General features: G+C 31.7%; 1 protein-coding gene across 1 annotated transcript; it reads left to right on the top strand.

The window, feature by feature from the left end:
• Positions 1-13,189: 13,189 nt before the first annotated feature.
• LOC120086065 (succinate dehydrogenase [ubiquinone] iron-sulfur subunit 2, mitochondrial) lies at positions 13,190-16,373 on the top strand. The gene is made up of 2 exons (XM_039042494.1): positions 13,190-13,941; positions 15,987-16,373. Exons 1-2 carry the CDS (start codon positions 13,280-13,282, stop codon positions 16,156-16,158), a joined length of 834 nt encoding a protein of 277 aa, XP_038898422.1. The 5' UTR covers positions 13,190-13,279; the 3' UTR covers positions 16,159-16,373.
• Positions 16,374-17,362: the final 989 nt, after the last annotated feature.

The raw sequence follows: 17,362 nt of genomic DNA, 5'->3' as shown, positions 1-17,362 counted from the left end.
ATCGTATATACGATCGCCTAGCTTTTCCTACACGATCGTGTACTTCATCTAAACGATCAAGCACCTTGTCTATACGATAGACGTTGCCTTCTCCCACTTGCTTGATCGTTGTATACGATCTCTTTTCCTCCTCCCCTCTACCAAATCCGAACAGAGCCCACTCTTTGGATTCTCACTCCAAGAATACTAAGGGTTCTAAGTGGTGGTGTCGTCCCCATTCTTCATCTGTTCTTGTGGAGTCCGTTCGTGGTAGACGATCGGGTATTGCTGAATGAAAGCTTGTCGTTCCAGCGAGAGCGAGAGCGTCCATTCGTAAAGAGAGCGAGATTTATTATGAAGAGAGTCTTCAACTGGTAAGTCTACTCGTTCTTTTGTTTGTTTATCTTTAAGTATGTCAGTAATTTAGTAGTTTGATGCATATCTGTTTATTTGAATGTAAATGTGGTAATTCTGTCACAATACTTTTGGAAAGATCCGCTTCCGCTCATAGGTACTCTTGTATAAGAGCTCCTTCACTAACGACGTTAGTACATACAATATTTTCCATAGAACCAAAACTCCATTCCATTCTTAAAAATAAACACTTTATTCTCAGAGAAGGATATGGAATATTTTTGTTCAATTAGACAGGAAACAGAAATTAGGTTCCTCTTGATATGAGGAACTATATATATGTTATCTAATAAAATATGTCATTTCTTGTCCAAAAACAACTTAAGCTTGCCTACAGCAACAACTGAAACGACCTCACCAATACCGACTCTAAGAGCCATCTCTCCAACTTCCAACTATTTTCAGGAATTAAATCCTTGATGAGAAGGACACATATGGTTAGTAGCTGATAACTTGTAAAAATACAAGTTATTGTGGCTCAAAAGTTGGAACAATTAGGATCTTTAATGATAAAATCTCATCATTTTTAGAGAAAACGCATGGAATTACTCGAACACTATCAAATTCATGCAAAAGAATGTTTATTGCTAAAATATTACGACACTAACGCATGATATTGCAGGATCTCAACCAATATCCTAAGTGTCACAGGAAAAGTTTAACGCATGGGGCATGCGTCGGAGGGATTCAACGCAAGGAAGATTCATTGATTCAGGCTGTTTGTGTCAAATCACCACTTGCAAGTATGGGCATCTGCAGCGGGCAGCATCTGAAAAACATCTGAGTGTCAGGTGGCTGACCAGGGTATGGAATTTAATGCTACCCATCATCAAGTTGGAGAAGACCGATGCTTATAAATAGAAGAAATCCCACCAGATGAACGATCTCTTTTAGATCATTGCATAATTCTGAAATTTTGAGACCTTAGAGCTGTGCTGTGGTGACGAGAAGAACAAGAGGGAAGAGAACCACCACCATCACCGATCAAAGAGCGGAGAAAGCTGAGCTCGAGAGAAAACTTTCTTTCAATTCTTCCACAAGTGGTTGTACACGAACTAGAATTGAGCCAAAGAGGACAAGAGATTGTACTCTACGGCTTGACTCCTTTCATTTCATCTTACTTATCGTTTTCATCATCTCATTTGATTAAGTGTTGGTTTTGTAAAGACAATCAGTTTCTTTATAAATTCACATATTTGATCTATCATACTTCGCCACTATTTATTCCTAGAGATAGGTATTGCATGACATTCGCATTGAGAAGTGCCGAATAGAAGTCTAACGCATAAATGGAGATAAACAAGTCATCTCATTCGCATCACATTCTTGTTCGTGTACATCTAACTTAGATCGACGCATATCACTTGCATCAAACTCCATTTTCACATGACCCCTTATTCTCTACTTGACCCTTGTGTATCTTCTTGCACGCACCTAGCAGCTTAGTGTAAATAACTCATTTCTACATTCATTTAGGATATTTCTACAACAGTTACAATGCAAAGTCTGCGTTAGCTTTAATCTGAATCCCTGAGTTTGACCCTGGACTTACCAGAAACCTAAATTGGATTTATACTTGGATCTGATTCAGGAAAACTTGAACGCCTATAAAGGAGTGACATGCGTCTTGTTGCACATAATTAACGCATCAACGCGTCACTAACGCATCATAAATGCATCAACGCATCATTCACATTTACACTTATTTTTCCAATTACTTTATACAATACACTCCTAAGCTCGCATCACGAAACCAACGAACAAGTTTTTGGCGCCGTTGCTGGGGATTCAGCAATAAATCTAACCATAAATTTTTCTTGTATCTTTTGTAGGAAAACTACAGCTGAGGAAGTATTACGAGCTAAGCCAAAGCTTGTAAAAGTTTATGAGCAAGGAAAGCACTCCTGAACTTGTATACGACCCCGAAGTCGAAAGGACCTTTCGACAAAGAAATCGACGAACAACAGTTTGAATGTCATTGATACCAAAATCCAATAAGATTGATAATTGTATTAAAGAAATGGATGCATCCAATTGAATTTTCTTTAATATCAAACTCACAAAACTCTCAAAACACATAACCAATATGCCTTTAGTCTTGTAATTCAAGTAATTATGTTTATCATTCCACTATCCACTATGAAACACCACTATTGCATGTTTAATCACATTTCCAAATCATTGCAAGAAACAACATTTGAACTCATGACATTCTACACAAGTAGAATAAATAGAAAATAGTATCTATAAGTGGTAGACTAATATCATTGATACACTATGATATGTATCTATCATCAGTAGACTAATATCAGTGATAGATTCATGACTACTAATATCAGTGATAAGAAGGTCATGACTAAATGGGGGGAAAACCTAAATATAAACAAAACAAAAATTAAGTTATGAAGACTTAAAGAAAAAATTAAAGTAGATCAAACGAGAAAACTGAGGAAATCGAATAAAAAAACTTAGCATACTTCAAGTAAAATCAATGAAACATAAAAAGGACCAAGGAAAAAAAAATTAAAAACCTAGATGAAATCGAATAAAAAATGGAGGAAGAATACCTAGACTCAGGAGAAATAATCGCACAAGAAACGGATGAAACAATATAAAATTGCGAGTAAGAAATACTAACCGTGAGTAGAAATACCAAATCGAACGTAGAAAGAAGAAATCGCGAGCAGAAAACTAAGAAATCGTTCCTCTCAGAATCGAATGGTGAAGAATGGAGAAGACGTACCTAGAAAACGCACATTAGTTCGACGAAGAAGAAGATAGATGACGAAGGAACAGGAGATTGAATGAAAAAACACAAATACAGGAAGAAAGAGATGAAGAAGAAAGGGGAGAAGAACGATGTTGAAGACAAGGGAGAAGAAGGTTATTTTAGGAATAAAATAAAAAGGTAAACTATTTCCAAAAGTAGTTTATATATGCAAATAGTTTTAAAAAAGGCTATATATTTATTTTTTTATAATAAAAACAGTTCCTACTACAAATTTTCTATAGGAATGTATCAACAACAACGGAAGCAATAATGATTATATAAGCACTCTAATTCATTAATTTTGGCAAAATATAAAGCATGCTCTTGCAGAAAACAAGTGAGTTTCATGACATACCTTTGTAGAACCTCTTCAAAGCTTGATCTCCAACTGCAATCTTCTCCGAATCTTGTTACAGACCACCTCAAGATCTTCCTCACTATTCTCTTGGTACTCTAGATTGAGTTGTGGGATTTGAAACAAGCTTGAATCAAGGGATTAAAGAGAATTGCTCACAGCAGCAATCTGGTTGAAGAACACTTTCTACAGCATGAATTTTCTCTAAAATTCTCTCTTGATTGCATGCCCGAAATTCACTCCAAACTCTTCAATATATTGCAGATCATCATGCAAGGAAGAGAGTTGTATGAGTTGCAGCTCATGCTTGGAGTAACACAAGGCAATAGTGATGGCTTTTGTGTGAGCAAGTAAAAGATGGATAATGGAAAAAATGATTTTTCCATTTGTGTATTGCATTTTCTAATTTTCCAATTTTATCTCAAAATCAAAATTTGATATTTCCAAAATCCATTTTAATTTTAAAAACTGAAAAATAAAATTAATTTCATAAATTAATTTTGAAATAAAACTTAATGAATTTAATATCAAATATTAAATTAATTTTGCACACATCCATCTTTATGTATTTAAATAAAATTCTCATATTTCATTTAATTCTCAAATTAAACACGTAATTATATCTCATATAATTACTAATTTCTTAATTCTAATTTGAACGTCTCAAATTAATTTATCACGCTATTCTAGAGTTAGTCCGTTACGAGCTAGTAGGGGTACCTCGCAGACCTACAGATCATGGGCTCCAACGATCCGAGATTAATTGGCTAAACTCCAGATTAATCCTCATTCGTTAACTAATGGGTCACTCCACTAAAGCCCATAGTTGTACTCCCCTCACTGTAGATATATTATGTCCACATGATTTAACCATAACCAGAAGTCGACTCTTCACAGGTTATTCGTAATAACGGCTAGGTCAAATATCTATTTTACCCCCGAGGTTACGTCTTATTCCTCAAGTTCCTACTGATCCTCTAATGAACAACTGGTTTGTGATCCAATCACTAAACCTGTAAACCCGAGACTTTCCTTGGATTATTTGCTCTTGTCACATATTGTAGGATGTTGGATTTAAGTTATTGTTGTTCCATTGTTGAAGAAAAATGGCAAAGCTTTTGGTTGAAGTTGTCTTTGATAATTTTGGAATTTATTAATAAAGAAAATAAATGAAATAAATAAAGAAAAATAAAATAAAAGGAAATAAAAGGAAAAAGGAAAAAGGAAAAAGGAAAAAAAATTAAAGGAAATGGAAACCCATTCGGCACCACCGCCTAACTCATTTCAGACCATTTATTCATCATTTTCCATCAGATTTTCATAGCATTTCGAGAGAGAGAGTGAAAGAAGTGGAAGAAGAAGCTTGTTGCAGGTTGGAGGTTGAAGAAGGGAGGAAAAAGTTCATGCAAGTGCAACCATGGAAGAATCTGGGTTCAACCTGTCTATCTCTGGTTTTTAAGTCGATTTGAGCTACACAAGAAGAACTAAGAGGTGAGGCATGACTTCCTTGAAAGTTCTAAAAAAATTCATGAAGGAAGCTTGAGCTAAATCTGATGATAAGTTAATGGTTTTTGAAAAGGAAAACAGAGCACAGAATTTTCATGCAAATCAAAAGGATCTAGGATTTTCTCTGGTTTTTTGAACATTTTGGAGTGTACAGGTTGAATTAGAAGCTCAATTGAGTATGATTGGAAAGATTATTTAATTTTCTATAACTTACATGAAGAATTCATGAGCCAAAAATGACTAGAAGTAGGTTTAATTTCAGGAGAAAAGTAGAGAGTAGCAGAGAAGTACGAAGCTGTATTTGCTCTATTCGGGGGATTTCTGGATAAATCCGTTGAGAATCTCGTTTTTATTCCTTTAGGTAAGTTGTAGAGGGTTCCAAAATAAAGAGTTTTATATATAGTATATTAATTTTGGTCAAGTATTGAGAAAGTTATGAGTATTGAAAATTAGGATATTGAATCTAGAAAATCTGGAAAAAAAAGTGTGAAGTATGATTTTATTTCTAGAATTTAGAATTCATGAGCATGGAAAGACAAGACGATTTATGTTCTAATGCTCGGTTTTAGTTTGTTTGATAGGTCAAGAGGAAATAAGCCAAGTCTACAGACCAGGAAACTAGCCAACATTGTGAGTGACAAAACGAATTTTGAAAATGATTTCTAAACTGTAATTTATGCTTAAATGGTTTACATGCTTGAATATGAACTTATGAATGATACGTGATTTCTATAAATGGTTTCAAGCATAAGTTTTGAGCTTAGATTTTCTAATGAGGTTTATATACGAGCACGTGATCATTGAATTCCTGAAAAGTAGTTGAAACGATAACATTTAAAGTAAAGTATGTATTAGCGAGTAGTGTTAAAAGATTTTCAGTTTTTCACGAGCAAGCTGAGTAAGCTTGAGTTTTACGAAAGATAAAGATAAGCAAGAATGTTTTAATATTTTCACGTGGTTTTCTGAGACTTTTATTGACTACATGACTAAGATATTGGGCTTATGTGGTACCGTGTGCACACAGGTTATATTCCGTTGTTGACATTGAGTGTACTCCATGACAACGATGCTGTCGTGAGTGTTGGGTGGGCCCCACTATGATAAAAACAATGGGAGTGCTGGACGGGCCCTACTACATCGTAGAGCTAGTAAACGTTGGTTGTACTGGGCGTGTTCTACACAACGTTGATTTGTCATGTTAGTTAAAATGTTTTATATACTTGATATGCCTTGCTAGATTTTAATGACGTACTTGTGGAATACTTGAGAAAGTTTTTATCGTTACACGTTTATGTTTAACGCTTTGATTGAACAGATTTATACGTTTAAAGTTTTATCACGTGTTCTGATTTGCGGATTTATAGTCTTAAATTTAGTCACTCACTGAGCTTTGTAGCTCACTCTTTCAAAATGTTTTCCACTTTTCAGGTAGAGATCGAGCTTCAGGTGCCTGATAACTGCCAATGTCTGTTTTCTGCTAAAAGCTTCCAGATCAAGCTCCATACGTGGGTGGAGTTGTACATTATGTCTGTTTATATTGTAAATGCCTTTGTAAGAACTGGATAGTTTATGGTTGTGTAAGCACTAGATGTCATGGTTGTGTAAACCCCAGTTGGATATGTTTTTGGTTGTGATATCTCTATCAGGTTATTTTCCAAACCGAGTTATGTTAAGACCGCACTTCATGTGTGTCTAAAGGTTTTCAGGGGTTCCACTGTGTTGTGTTACATGTAAAGTATTTTATATCTAAGATTAGTATGTTTATCAGGTTCAACGTTTCAGCAGGGTCAACAAGTATTGTTAGAAGAGGATGATGTCTGTTGACTTCACACCATCTCTTTGACTAAGTTAGTAGGTAGTTTGGGAGGGGGTGTGTCAAAACCAAACTCTCTCAGCCCAGTGAGAGGGTGAGGTCCCTTGTTTAAGACCTAAATTTAATACTTGAGAGGCCTTTCTCCTATCCCTTAATCGGGTAGGTGTAAACTTTATCTTGCACCCTATGTCCCCAGCTATCTATTAGGTCTTACCCCTGAAATGGGAGTCTTATTGAGCCGGCGTTGTTGAGCCAACCCTCACCTATGCAAATATAAGGGTAATCCTGATTAAACAGGAGTTCATAGTTAGCTCAAGATTAAGATCGAATTACCTAGGTCATCTAGGTTTGGTCAATCTTATACAGTAAACAGCGTTATAAAGTAAGAGTGACTTATTTCTTGGTCCGATCTTATGCAAACTCATTGCATAGGACGCCTCCACTCCTCATGTCATAACATGTACGAATTAGGATCACATCGTATGTAACACTTTACAACTCTTTGTAACAACTACAGAGTAGGCCGCATCCAATAGTATTACTAGAATAAGGTACCCAACCTTATTCATGTACTATAGATTATTTTGACTATTTACTCGGACCTGATCCACTTTTTTGTCTCCAAATAAAGTTCAAGTACTCATGTAATAGTCATGGGTCTTAGTTTATTGGATTTAGACTTTCATACAATTTATAAAATCAATAATAAGTTTATTGATTATAGAAAATATGTATCATTTTATAAACTGCGAGTTTTAGGACATAAAACCCAACATTTCCTAAATTTAAATATAAAATTAATTAAAAATATGATAGGCCAAGATGAGATTAAAAAAATATATATTTTAAATATTTTCCACTTCTCTCTTCTTTATCTCCTCTGCTTCTCTCTTCTTTCTTCTCCTCTCTTTTTCATGTCCATGTCTCTTTATCTATCATTTTTTCGATCGAAGAAGATGATGAAATTTGTTTACTGTTCTCTCTTCTTTCTCTCATAAGAAAATGAATTGAAGATAGAGCATATATAGATCAAAGATTCAAAAGAACAACACAAATAGTAGTTTTACTAGTTATTTTTGCAAGTGACCCTTTTTGTTTTTATTCACTTCCGGCTAGAGACTGAGTTAGCTTAAACTTTTCAAAGCTCGGTGAATAGTTGTCATGTGTCCTTTTAAAAAGGAAACAAAATGTAGCAAAATGTAATTCATTATATTATTTCTATCAACATCTATCACATAGTATCAATTATAGACTTCTATTAGTTTCTATCACTAGTAGATACTGATAGACTTCTATCAATCTCTATAAAAGAAGATTAAATCTTGTTATTTTATGTAAATAATTTTCCATATTATTCTATTTTCAAAAATCTTCCTAACTTTTAAAGGAAGCTTTTAAGAAAAACTATTTGAAAAGAGAGAGACTAATATGATATATGTGTCTTTTTAAAAAAATATATATTCGATATTTGTGTCACAAACAATCTGGAATAAAGGTTTTTTTTTAAATAAATAAATAATATAGACTCATTATCTCATCATTAAAATTACTTTTGATAATTATCCACATAAACTTCTTCAAATATCATATTAACAAAATGGGCAATTAAATTTGATATTGATGGTTGTTAAAGAAAAATTTAATTGAGAATATAAATGGATTCGATTGTAAAAAATTAATGAGTTTAATCGATAAAATTGCAAGTCTCATATATGTTTACTCAAATGGAACGTAAATGAGAGTATAAATTGATACACTCGCAAAATTTTTTTTTTTAAATTAGTTCAACCCAAAAAATTTAGAGATATAAATTAATGAGACTTTTCCTTTAAAATATATTTTTGATTCCATAAGTTTCAATATGTTACAACTTACACTTTTATCTCTAGATTGTAAGTTTAGTTTCTACTTGTGTTTGTCCTTCAATTTTAAAATATTGCACTTTTTGCGCTTTTTCTATCTTGCTCCTATATTTCAAGATTTTACTTTTTATACCTATAGATTTCACTAAGCTTATATTTACTTATCTATTTATTTCTTTGTTATGAACTAAGTTAAAAGAATTAATTTAATTATAACTAAATTAGTTTTATTTAAATTCCAGTCAATATTAAAATTAATACCAATACCAAAAATTAGCATTAGTACAAATTTATAAATTAGGGATATATATATATATATATGTAAATTAGAGCTTTAAAATAAAGCTGAAAATTTAAGGCTTGTGAGAGAGACAAATTAAGAAGCTAACCATGAAATAAATTCGATTTAATTTCTTAATTAATTAAAGGGATATTATTATAACAGAATAAAATTAAAATGCATGATTCAAAAGAAAATTATAACAAAAACATAATGAAAACCGTGAAATTAGCTAGATTTCATTTCAGTTTCTCAAAGAGACTGAAATGAGGCAGTTGGAAAATGTTAAGCTAAATCAGTAAAGTGAATTAAAAAAACCCTATTTTTACAAATAATTTTCAGTCAACCTCATTTTTACAAATATTTTATAAAACTAACCTAATTTACCACTTAATCCTAAGTTTACGTGGCCGTTGACACGTGTACAATTTAATTTTATGAATAATGTTATAAATGATGTAAACAATATTTTTTGAGTTGAAAAGAACAGTTGAAATTGAGTTGTAAAAGATATCACTCATACCTCCAACTTTTGCACAACCATTTCCATCCATTAGTTGAAAAACTCTTCTAAGAGTTTGTTTTGACCAATTCAAAATATAGTAACATAATTAAAATCTATAACCAATTTAAATTATGTATTTGGGGGGTTAAATTGCATAATAATAATAATAATGATTTAGAGGTATTTGCTATAAATTAACTTTCTTTCAAATATAAAACTAAACATCATTAAGACAAATATGTTTAAATTCATTTCAGTTAAATGTGGTAATTTATCTCTAGTCCACTTTAAAACATTATAAATTCTTTATTTAGATTAATGCAGAAATTAACTATAGAATGATTTTACCAAAATTCACAGATTCTAACTAAGTATATTGTCAGAGTGGGCATAACTCTACGGTAATTGAAATGACTTTTATCTTTTGATGTTGAAGAGTTGATCTCTCATCCATATAGTTTTTGTACTAATATATATATATATATATATCTTTAAGAGTATAAGAAAATACTTTTCTTAAACCAAATTTGAAGTTTTATATGAAAACTCACCCAACGGTCAAAGTTGCAACAATTTTTTGAATTTAAATTTAAAAGGTCTATATTTGTGTTAATTGGGATACATTGATTTGATGCAACCGTAAGTTTAGAGTAAATATTGAGTTTAAATATTACTTTACTTTTTATACTTTTGATTTTGGTTCATTTTGGTTATTATATTTTCAAAATATTTATTTTGGTCTCTATACTTTAAAAATGTTCATTTTAGTCATTGCATTTTAAATTTGATTTATTTTGATCCTTATATTATTAAAGAGTGATCATTTTGGGTCTTACATTTTCATTTTTTATGGAAAAAAAATAGCCACTTTTCGAAGTTTAAAATCTGACCTGAACAAAAGTTAAGAGTACAAGACCAAAATGCACATTTTTCAAGTAAGTATATGACTCGTTTAATAACATTCTCGTTTCCCACTTATTGTTTATTGTTTCTTGTTTCTTGTTTTCTATTTTTTAAGAACTAGAACCAGTGTGTTTAGTAACTATTTTTGTTTCTTGTTTGTTGAAAAAAAGAAATAAAAACAAAAATTTGTCTGATAATTATTTCTTTTTTTATTTTTTTTTATTTTTTTTCCTTTACGTTTTCTCATATTTTATAGTTTAAATATAATTTAATTATGTAAAATAAAAAATATTAAAAAAATAATTATAAGCATAATTTACAATATCAAATACAAATCTCAATGAAAAATTAATAACGATATTGCAACTGTTTCAATCATTCATATGTTGCTAAAATTCAATTTGTAATGTTATTTATCATCAAATCATTTGTCTTATATGTTGTTGACTCAAATCTAACTCAATTTTATTATTATGTAAATATCATGGTTGTAAAATATTAAAGTAAACTAAATGAATGTCTTATCATAAATTTTAAAATTCTAACGGTTTCGAATGTAATAAAAATAAAAATATATATATTTATCAGCATGTATATTACAAAATTTAAAATATTAAAATTTAAAAATATTTAAAAATTAAAAATGGAAAATCAAAGTAATATATAATGTTAAAGTTTGAAATTTCAAAATTCAAAATCAAATTAGCATATAAATATAAAAAACAATAATAAATATAAATAAAAGAAAGAAAAGAAATAAAAATGATAATATAGAAAAGAAAGTAGCATAAAAAATAAAATAAAATAAAATATGAAGAAATGCTATAAATATATATATATGTATATATATATATATATGTATATATATATATATAATAGAAATGCTGTTTAGATGCTTTTAAATGTCCCATTTTAATTCATATATTTACAAAAAAAATCTCAATTTTATTTTTTAATATTTTTTTAATCAAAATTGATTAAACAATAATAACAATAATTTTCACATGAGAAAATACCATCTGTAAATATTTTTTAAAATTTATAGTGGAAAAACTATGGATAATAAATAGTTTATTCAATAAACTAATAATAGATGTTAAATATAAAATTTATTAAAAATATGAAATTAAGATCAAGTATTTAAAAGTACCGAAATTAAAATTATTGTCTCAAAAGTGTATATATTTAATAAAAAAGAATAGAGAAAGATATGGATATTAATAACAAATGATGTGTTGATATGAACTATGACTAACTAACATGGAGTCTATGGAAGACACACGCCCACGCTCCCATGGCGGCAAAAATGACTGGTCAAAGATTGGTCCACGCTGTCACTCCTTTCGACGGTTCACATCTCTCCACGTCATCACTAAGCCACGTAGAGGCTTAGTGATCCACGGCATCAAAACCCTTCTAAACCTCTCATAATTATTCTTTTAAATCAAAACCAAGTTTTCCCCTAATTAATTAATATATATATATACATCCCTAATATATATATATCTTTTAAAAGAGTAATAATGATGGGTATTTTTTTAATTTTTTTTTTGTTTGAATGGTATCAATTTAGGCTTGGTTTGAAATTGTTATAGCTTTTGAAATAATCGCTCACAATTGTACTTCTAAAAAAAGCCGTTGTTAAATGGAGTAAATTGGAGTTTGGTGAATTTTAGCTTAAATTTGAAAAAGTAGGTTATAGTGTTTGATAAATAAATACAAAAATATCTTATTTTAGATATAATAACGAAAATAGACTTGTAAATAACTTTTTCATTTCTTTATAATTTAAAATTTTTAAAAAGATATAATATGGTATACTTTTTGATACATTCAACTCATAAAAATTAGAAAGATTTTATTAGGTGAGAAATAGATAGATATATAAAATAAATTCTATTTTTAAAGTATAAAATTGAAAAGTATATTAAAACTCTATCTGATTCATCTAAAAATGAGTGTGATATGTTTTTAAAAGTGATTCTCGTAGATTTAATTTAAATCTATATTTATCAATCACATCGTATGGTTAAGATTTTTTTATAATTACTTTTATTCCTCCTAAAAGCATTATCAAATGCATGCTTCATTCCTTTTACCATTTTTGAGTAATATATATATATATATATTATATATATATATATATATATTATATAATATTATATATGGATGTTAACATAAATGACATAATACTTTTGGTGAGTTGGCACAACTTCAAAGAAGAAGTTAGGCTATGTAAGAGAGAACTATTTCCAATTTCTCCAACAAAAATATAAAATGTTAGCCTGATTTTTGTTCCTCGAAATATATATATATATATATAGAAAATTCCTTAAAAATATATGTTTGAAGGTTGAAAGACAAATGAAAAAAAAACAAAACAAAAAACAAAACTTTAATAGAGTAGATAAGAGGAAAGTTTTAAAATCTATGGTTGCTTTCGTCAAAATCTCTTTAATAATCGATATTTTTTTCTAAAATTACAAATGAAATATAAAAGATATTTTCGGTAAAAATTTTCATCATTATCTCTATTTCTATTATTATTTCTAGGTATTTGAGATTTCTATGTAATCAAAGCTTAAAATGTTGAGATCTCAATTTAACAAAAAGTTCCGAAAAAATTTAAAAATATAGATAAGGGGTCAAATTAATTATAATTTTCTCCAGCTTTTTGAGAAATATATAGTAAATTAATCACAATTCACAAACAATTAAAATAAATTAAATAAAAAAATTATCAATTATCAATTATTATTATTATTGTCCTAAAAAAAGATTATAAAATCATATTGGTTAATTTTATAGTGATGCATATCGCAACGCAAAAGCTGAAGCTTTTCCCTCTTCCTTTCTCCTTCTGATAGGTTTCTCTCTTTCTTGGAGGCAACAATGGCGACCGGAATCCTGAGGCGGGCAATATCTAGGGTTTCTGCAACTTCACCTTCAAGATTCGTTCGAATTCGAGCTCATGCTTCCGAAGCTGAAGCCCAGCAAGTTGAACAAAAAGCCGCCGCCTCATCGAACCTAAAGACATTCGCAATCTACCGATGGAACCCCAATAGTCCTTCCAAACCAGAGCTTCAGGAGTATAAGATCGATCTCAAAGAGTGTGGCCCCATGGTGCTCGATGCGCTAATCAAAATCAAGAACGAGATCGACCCGTCTCTGACCTTCCGCCGCTCGTGCCGAGAGGGGATCTGCGGTTCCTGTGCGATGAACATCGATGGATGTAATGGATTGGCTTGCTTGACCAAGATTTCCTCTGGAGCTTCTTCCATGATTACGCCGCTGCCTCATATGTTCGTGATCAAGGATCTGGTGGTGGATATGACTAATTTCTATAACCAATATAAGAGTATTGAGCCGTGGTTGAAGAGGAAGAGCGAGCCGCCTGTGCCCGGGAAGGAGATTCTTCAGAGTAAGAAAGATAGGGCGAAGTTGGATGGTATGTATGAGTGTATATTGTGTGCTTGCTGTAGTACATCGTGCCCCAGCTATTGGTGGAACCCGGAGTCTTATCTTGGACCAGCCGCTTTGCTCCATGCCAATAGGTAATTCGTTCACTTTCATTGTGTTGGTTATTCTATACTTCTCTGCTTGTTAGAAATGAACAGAAAACAGGGACTTTTCCAGAGGAATTAAGAAGCTACTTGTGAAGGTCGTAAGATTCAAAGGCGTGTTTCTTTAGTTTCATTTCTGGCGGATTAAAAGTAGGCAGCAATAATTTAGTTATTTGGGTAGTCTATTTGAGGGGCTTAAGGTGCGTTTTAAGGAGCTAGAAAGCAGTGTGGCTCAAGTGAAATGGAATATAAATAAAAAGCATTAAGATTAGTACGCTGACTTATCCTGCATATGAATAATATAAGATTTACAGTGTATAATAACTAGTATTTCTATAAAATTAGAGAAGGGAAACTGTTGATTATGGTCTTCTAGTGAAGAATTAGAAGTGAAAGAAGAGCTGAAAACGAATGAAGAGACTTATGAAAAGAAGGGAAATTCTGTTCATGGAAATGAGAGGAAGAACGGGTATCAGGGTATCAGAAAGAATTGAAGAAACTGGAGAACTTTTGAGGTATGCAAAGCGTGTGTTCATCATCTGCCATTGGTGGGCCTGGAGATTGGGCACAGCATAGGCCTAGGTGTGTATAGTGGGCCTGAAGATTGGGCACAGCATAGGCCTAGGTGTGTATAGTGGCCCTGGAGATTGGGAACAGTATAGGCCTAGGTGTGTATAGGTCGAGAAGTTTTAATGCGGTCCTACAATAAGCATATTTGTACACCTCTTGCGGTGCTAACATTCAGTAGTCTCTTATTTCACACAACTCTTACCTCGTCATGCATATAGTCAGGTTGTCTTTTCAGTTCTTAGAACTTAGAAGGTCATTTCCTTCTTCCGTGGGGAAATTGGCACTTGCATGTTAGTACTTTTATGAATCGATCGATTGCCTATTGTATAGAGAATCAAGTAATTTAATTTTGTTGTTTATCTTTGTTCAACAAAGTTTTGATATGCCTTAACCATCATGGGTTGGCCTAGTGGTATAAAGGAAAAGGTCAAGGATTCAATCTATGGTGGCCATCTACCTAGAAATTAATTTCCTACAAGTTTCTTTGACACTCAAATGTTGTAAGGTTAGTCGAGGTGTGCGTAAGCTGACTTGGACACTCACGGATATAAGAAAAAAAAGTCTTGATATGCCTTGGAAGATTTGATTTGAAACTCATTTGTTTGCTTTAGTTTTCTTAGTGAGTTTCAACCTCAGTCGTTACTTTTTAATAGTTCACCAAGTTAAGTGAGTGGGCGGGATAATCTGTCTGGAACATTTTTGCTGATATTGCATAAAAGAGTTTTTGGTCCACAAAATTTACTCAAGAATATTATAGTCAACTTGATTGGTGATGTCTGGAAGCCAAATCGGGCATGCTATGCTTCGTACAACTATATTAACCTCTTATAAATAACAGGAGAGGGTTGTACTTATTCTTTGTGCTATTGATTTGTTGTATGTGAATTTAGAAGCAATAACTACTATGGGCTAACTCATGTAAAATAATAAGGGGAACAAAGGTAATGAGTTCAAACGATGATGTTTACTTAGGATTTGTATCATATGAGTTTCTTTGGCAACCCAATGTAGTAAGTTCTGGCAATTGCTCATGAGAATGAGTTGTGAACAAGCTTACCTAAACACTCACAAATGTTTTTAGAAAAATGGAAAATAGAAGACAAGCTTTTAAGTGATGATCAATAATGAAGTTTTACATCTACCTAAAGAATCTTTGTATTTAATCCTGCGTTCATAATTATCGTTATTTATTAATATTATTATTTTATTTGAAGTAGGCTTCATAAGTTCATGTTATATTGTATCTTATGTATTTCATGATTTTCTTGTTCCTTTCTTTCACCTCACAATGTCCTATTTGTCACCATGTCACCATGAATTGCAAGAAGATTGACACGGATAATATTAAATAGATGTAAAAAATCATTCTAATTGACATTATTGGTTATTTTCATTTTTCAGTTTTATCAAAGACACGATTTTTCAATTACGAAATGGTCCCTTTAATCCCATTTGTTCATTCACAGGTGGATAAGCGATAGCCGTGATGAATATACCAAGGAACGACTTGAGGCAATAAATGATGAATTCAAGCTCTATCGTTGTCATACCATTCTGAACTGTGCCCGTGCCTGTCCCAAGGGTTTGAACCCCGGAAAACAGATCCAAAATATCAAACACCTTCAGCTCGTGGTTTGAGCCTAAGTTTCTAGGTACAACGAAGCACAATAATGTTCTTTTCATTTGGTTATCGGATATATTTTAAGGACTGATGAACGATGTGATTTTGATCTAATAACTTGTGGATCATTTACTTTCCACCCATTCTGTACTTATAATTCGGGTTTTAAGTATTTATCTGTCCCCAAATAAATATTATTAGAAACCTCTTGGCTTCATCTTGAGTTGCTGAACCATGGTCATCCTTTATTCATCGTATATGATTAAAAATGGCTAGTCCGAAAATCAAATATATATGTTGGTGTTTATTTGTTATATCGTTACAGGGGAGAGAGGTTCTACTGGGAGAACATGGACCCAGGTTTCGTTTCCATTTCCCATTTCTTTCGATGACTTTATCTGTCGAGGCTGTTCTGAATCTACCTTGGGCAGGTTTTCAAATTATTTGTCAGAAATAAACGATAAACAAACAAGAACATGAAGAAGGTAGACAAACAATTCCGAAGGGCATGCAGTTTTCTTGTGAGTTATAGAATACTAACCTCATGTGATTCTTATGACACTTTACATCTCTGTTGAAACTAAACAAATGATTGTAAATACACTGTAGAACTGAAAAGTATTATGACAGCAGATGTGGGATGATAATTACAATATTCATTAATGTGCCATAAAAGATTGTTTTCTCATATAGTTAAACAAGGCCATGGAACCTATATAATGTGTGGCTTTTGCTGAAGAAACATCACCAACTGAGCAGCTAATCCTTTATCAAACTCTCGATAGGCAATTTTTGTTAAGTTATTACACTATGAAGTCATCGTCAATGCTTCCCTTTCTAGTTTTGGTGATCTTTGTGTTGATGGAGGTCAGTTCCAGAGTTCATGCAGGGACTCGACTATTGTTCCTTGTAAATACACACGACTTCGAATCATCTCAGTTTGTTACTGTAACAGGTATGCAAGCACGAGTGTTGATACTTGCTATCGACGAGCATTTGTTAATATTTTGTTCGGTATTTTCATAAATCAAAGCGTATTAGTGTGGTATACAAAGGGAGGGTTTAAGTTTCGTTATAGGTTCATAAACTTCTATATAAATTTTCAAAACGTTTATTGAAGTTCTTGAACTTTTAAAAGGTAATCTTTTAGTTTCTAAATGGTTTTTGGTGGAGTTGATATTAGGTCAACTAACTAAATGATAACGTGATAGTTAACATATT

Source organism: Benincasa hispida, chromosome 1 (assembly GCF_009727055.1).
Source record: "Benincasa hispida cultivar B227 chromosome 1, ASM972705v1, whole genome shotgun sequence".
NCBI classification, from domain to species: domain Eukaryota; kingdom Viridiplantae; phylum Streptophyta; class Magnoliopsida; order Cucurbitales; family Cucurbitaceae; genus Benincasa; species Benincasa hispida.
Note: the sequence above shows the minus strand (reverse complement) of the source record. Positions and strands in the feature narration are given on the sequence as shown.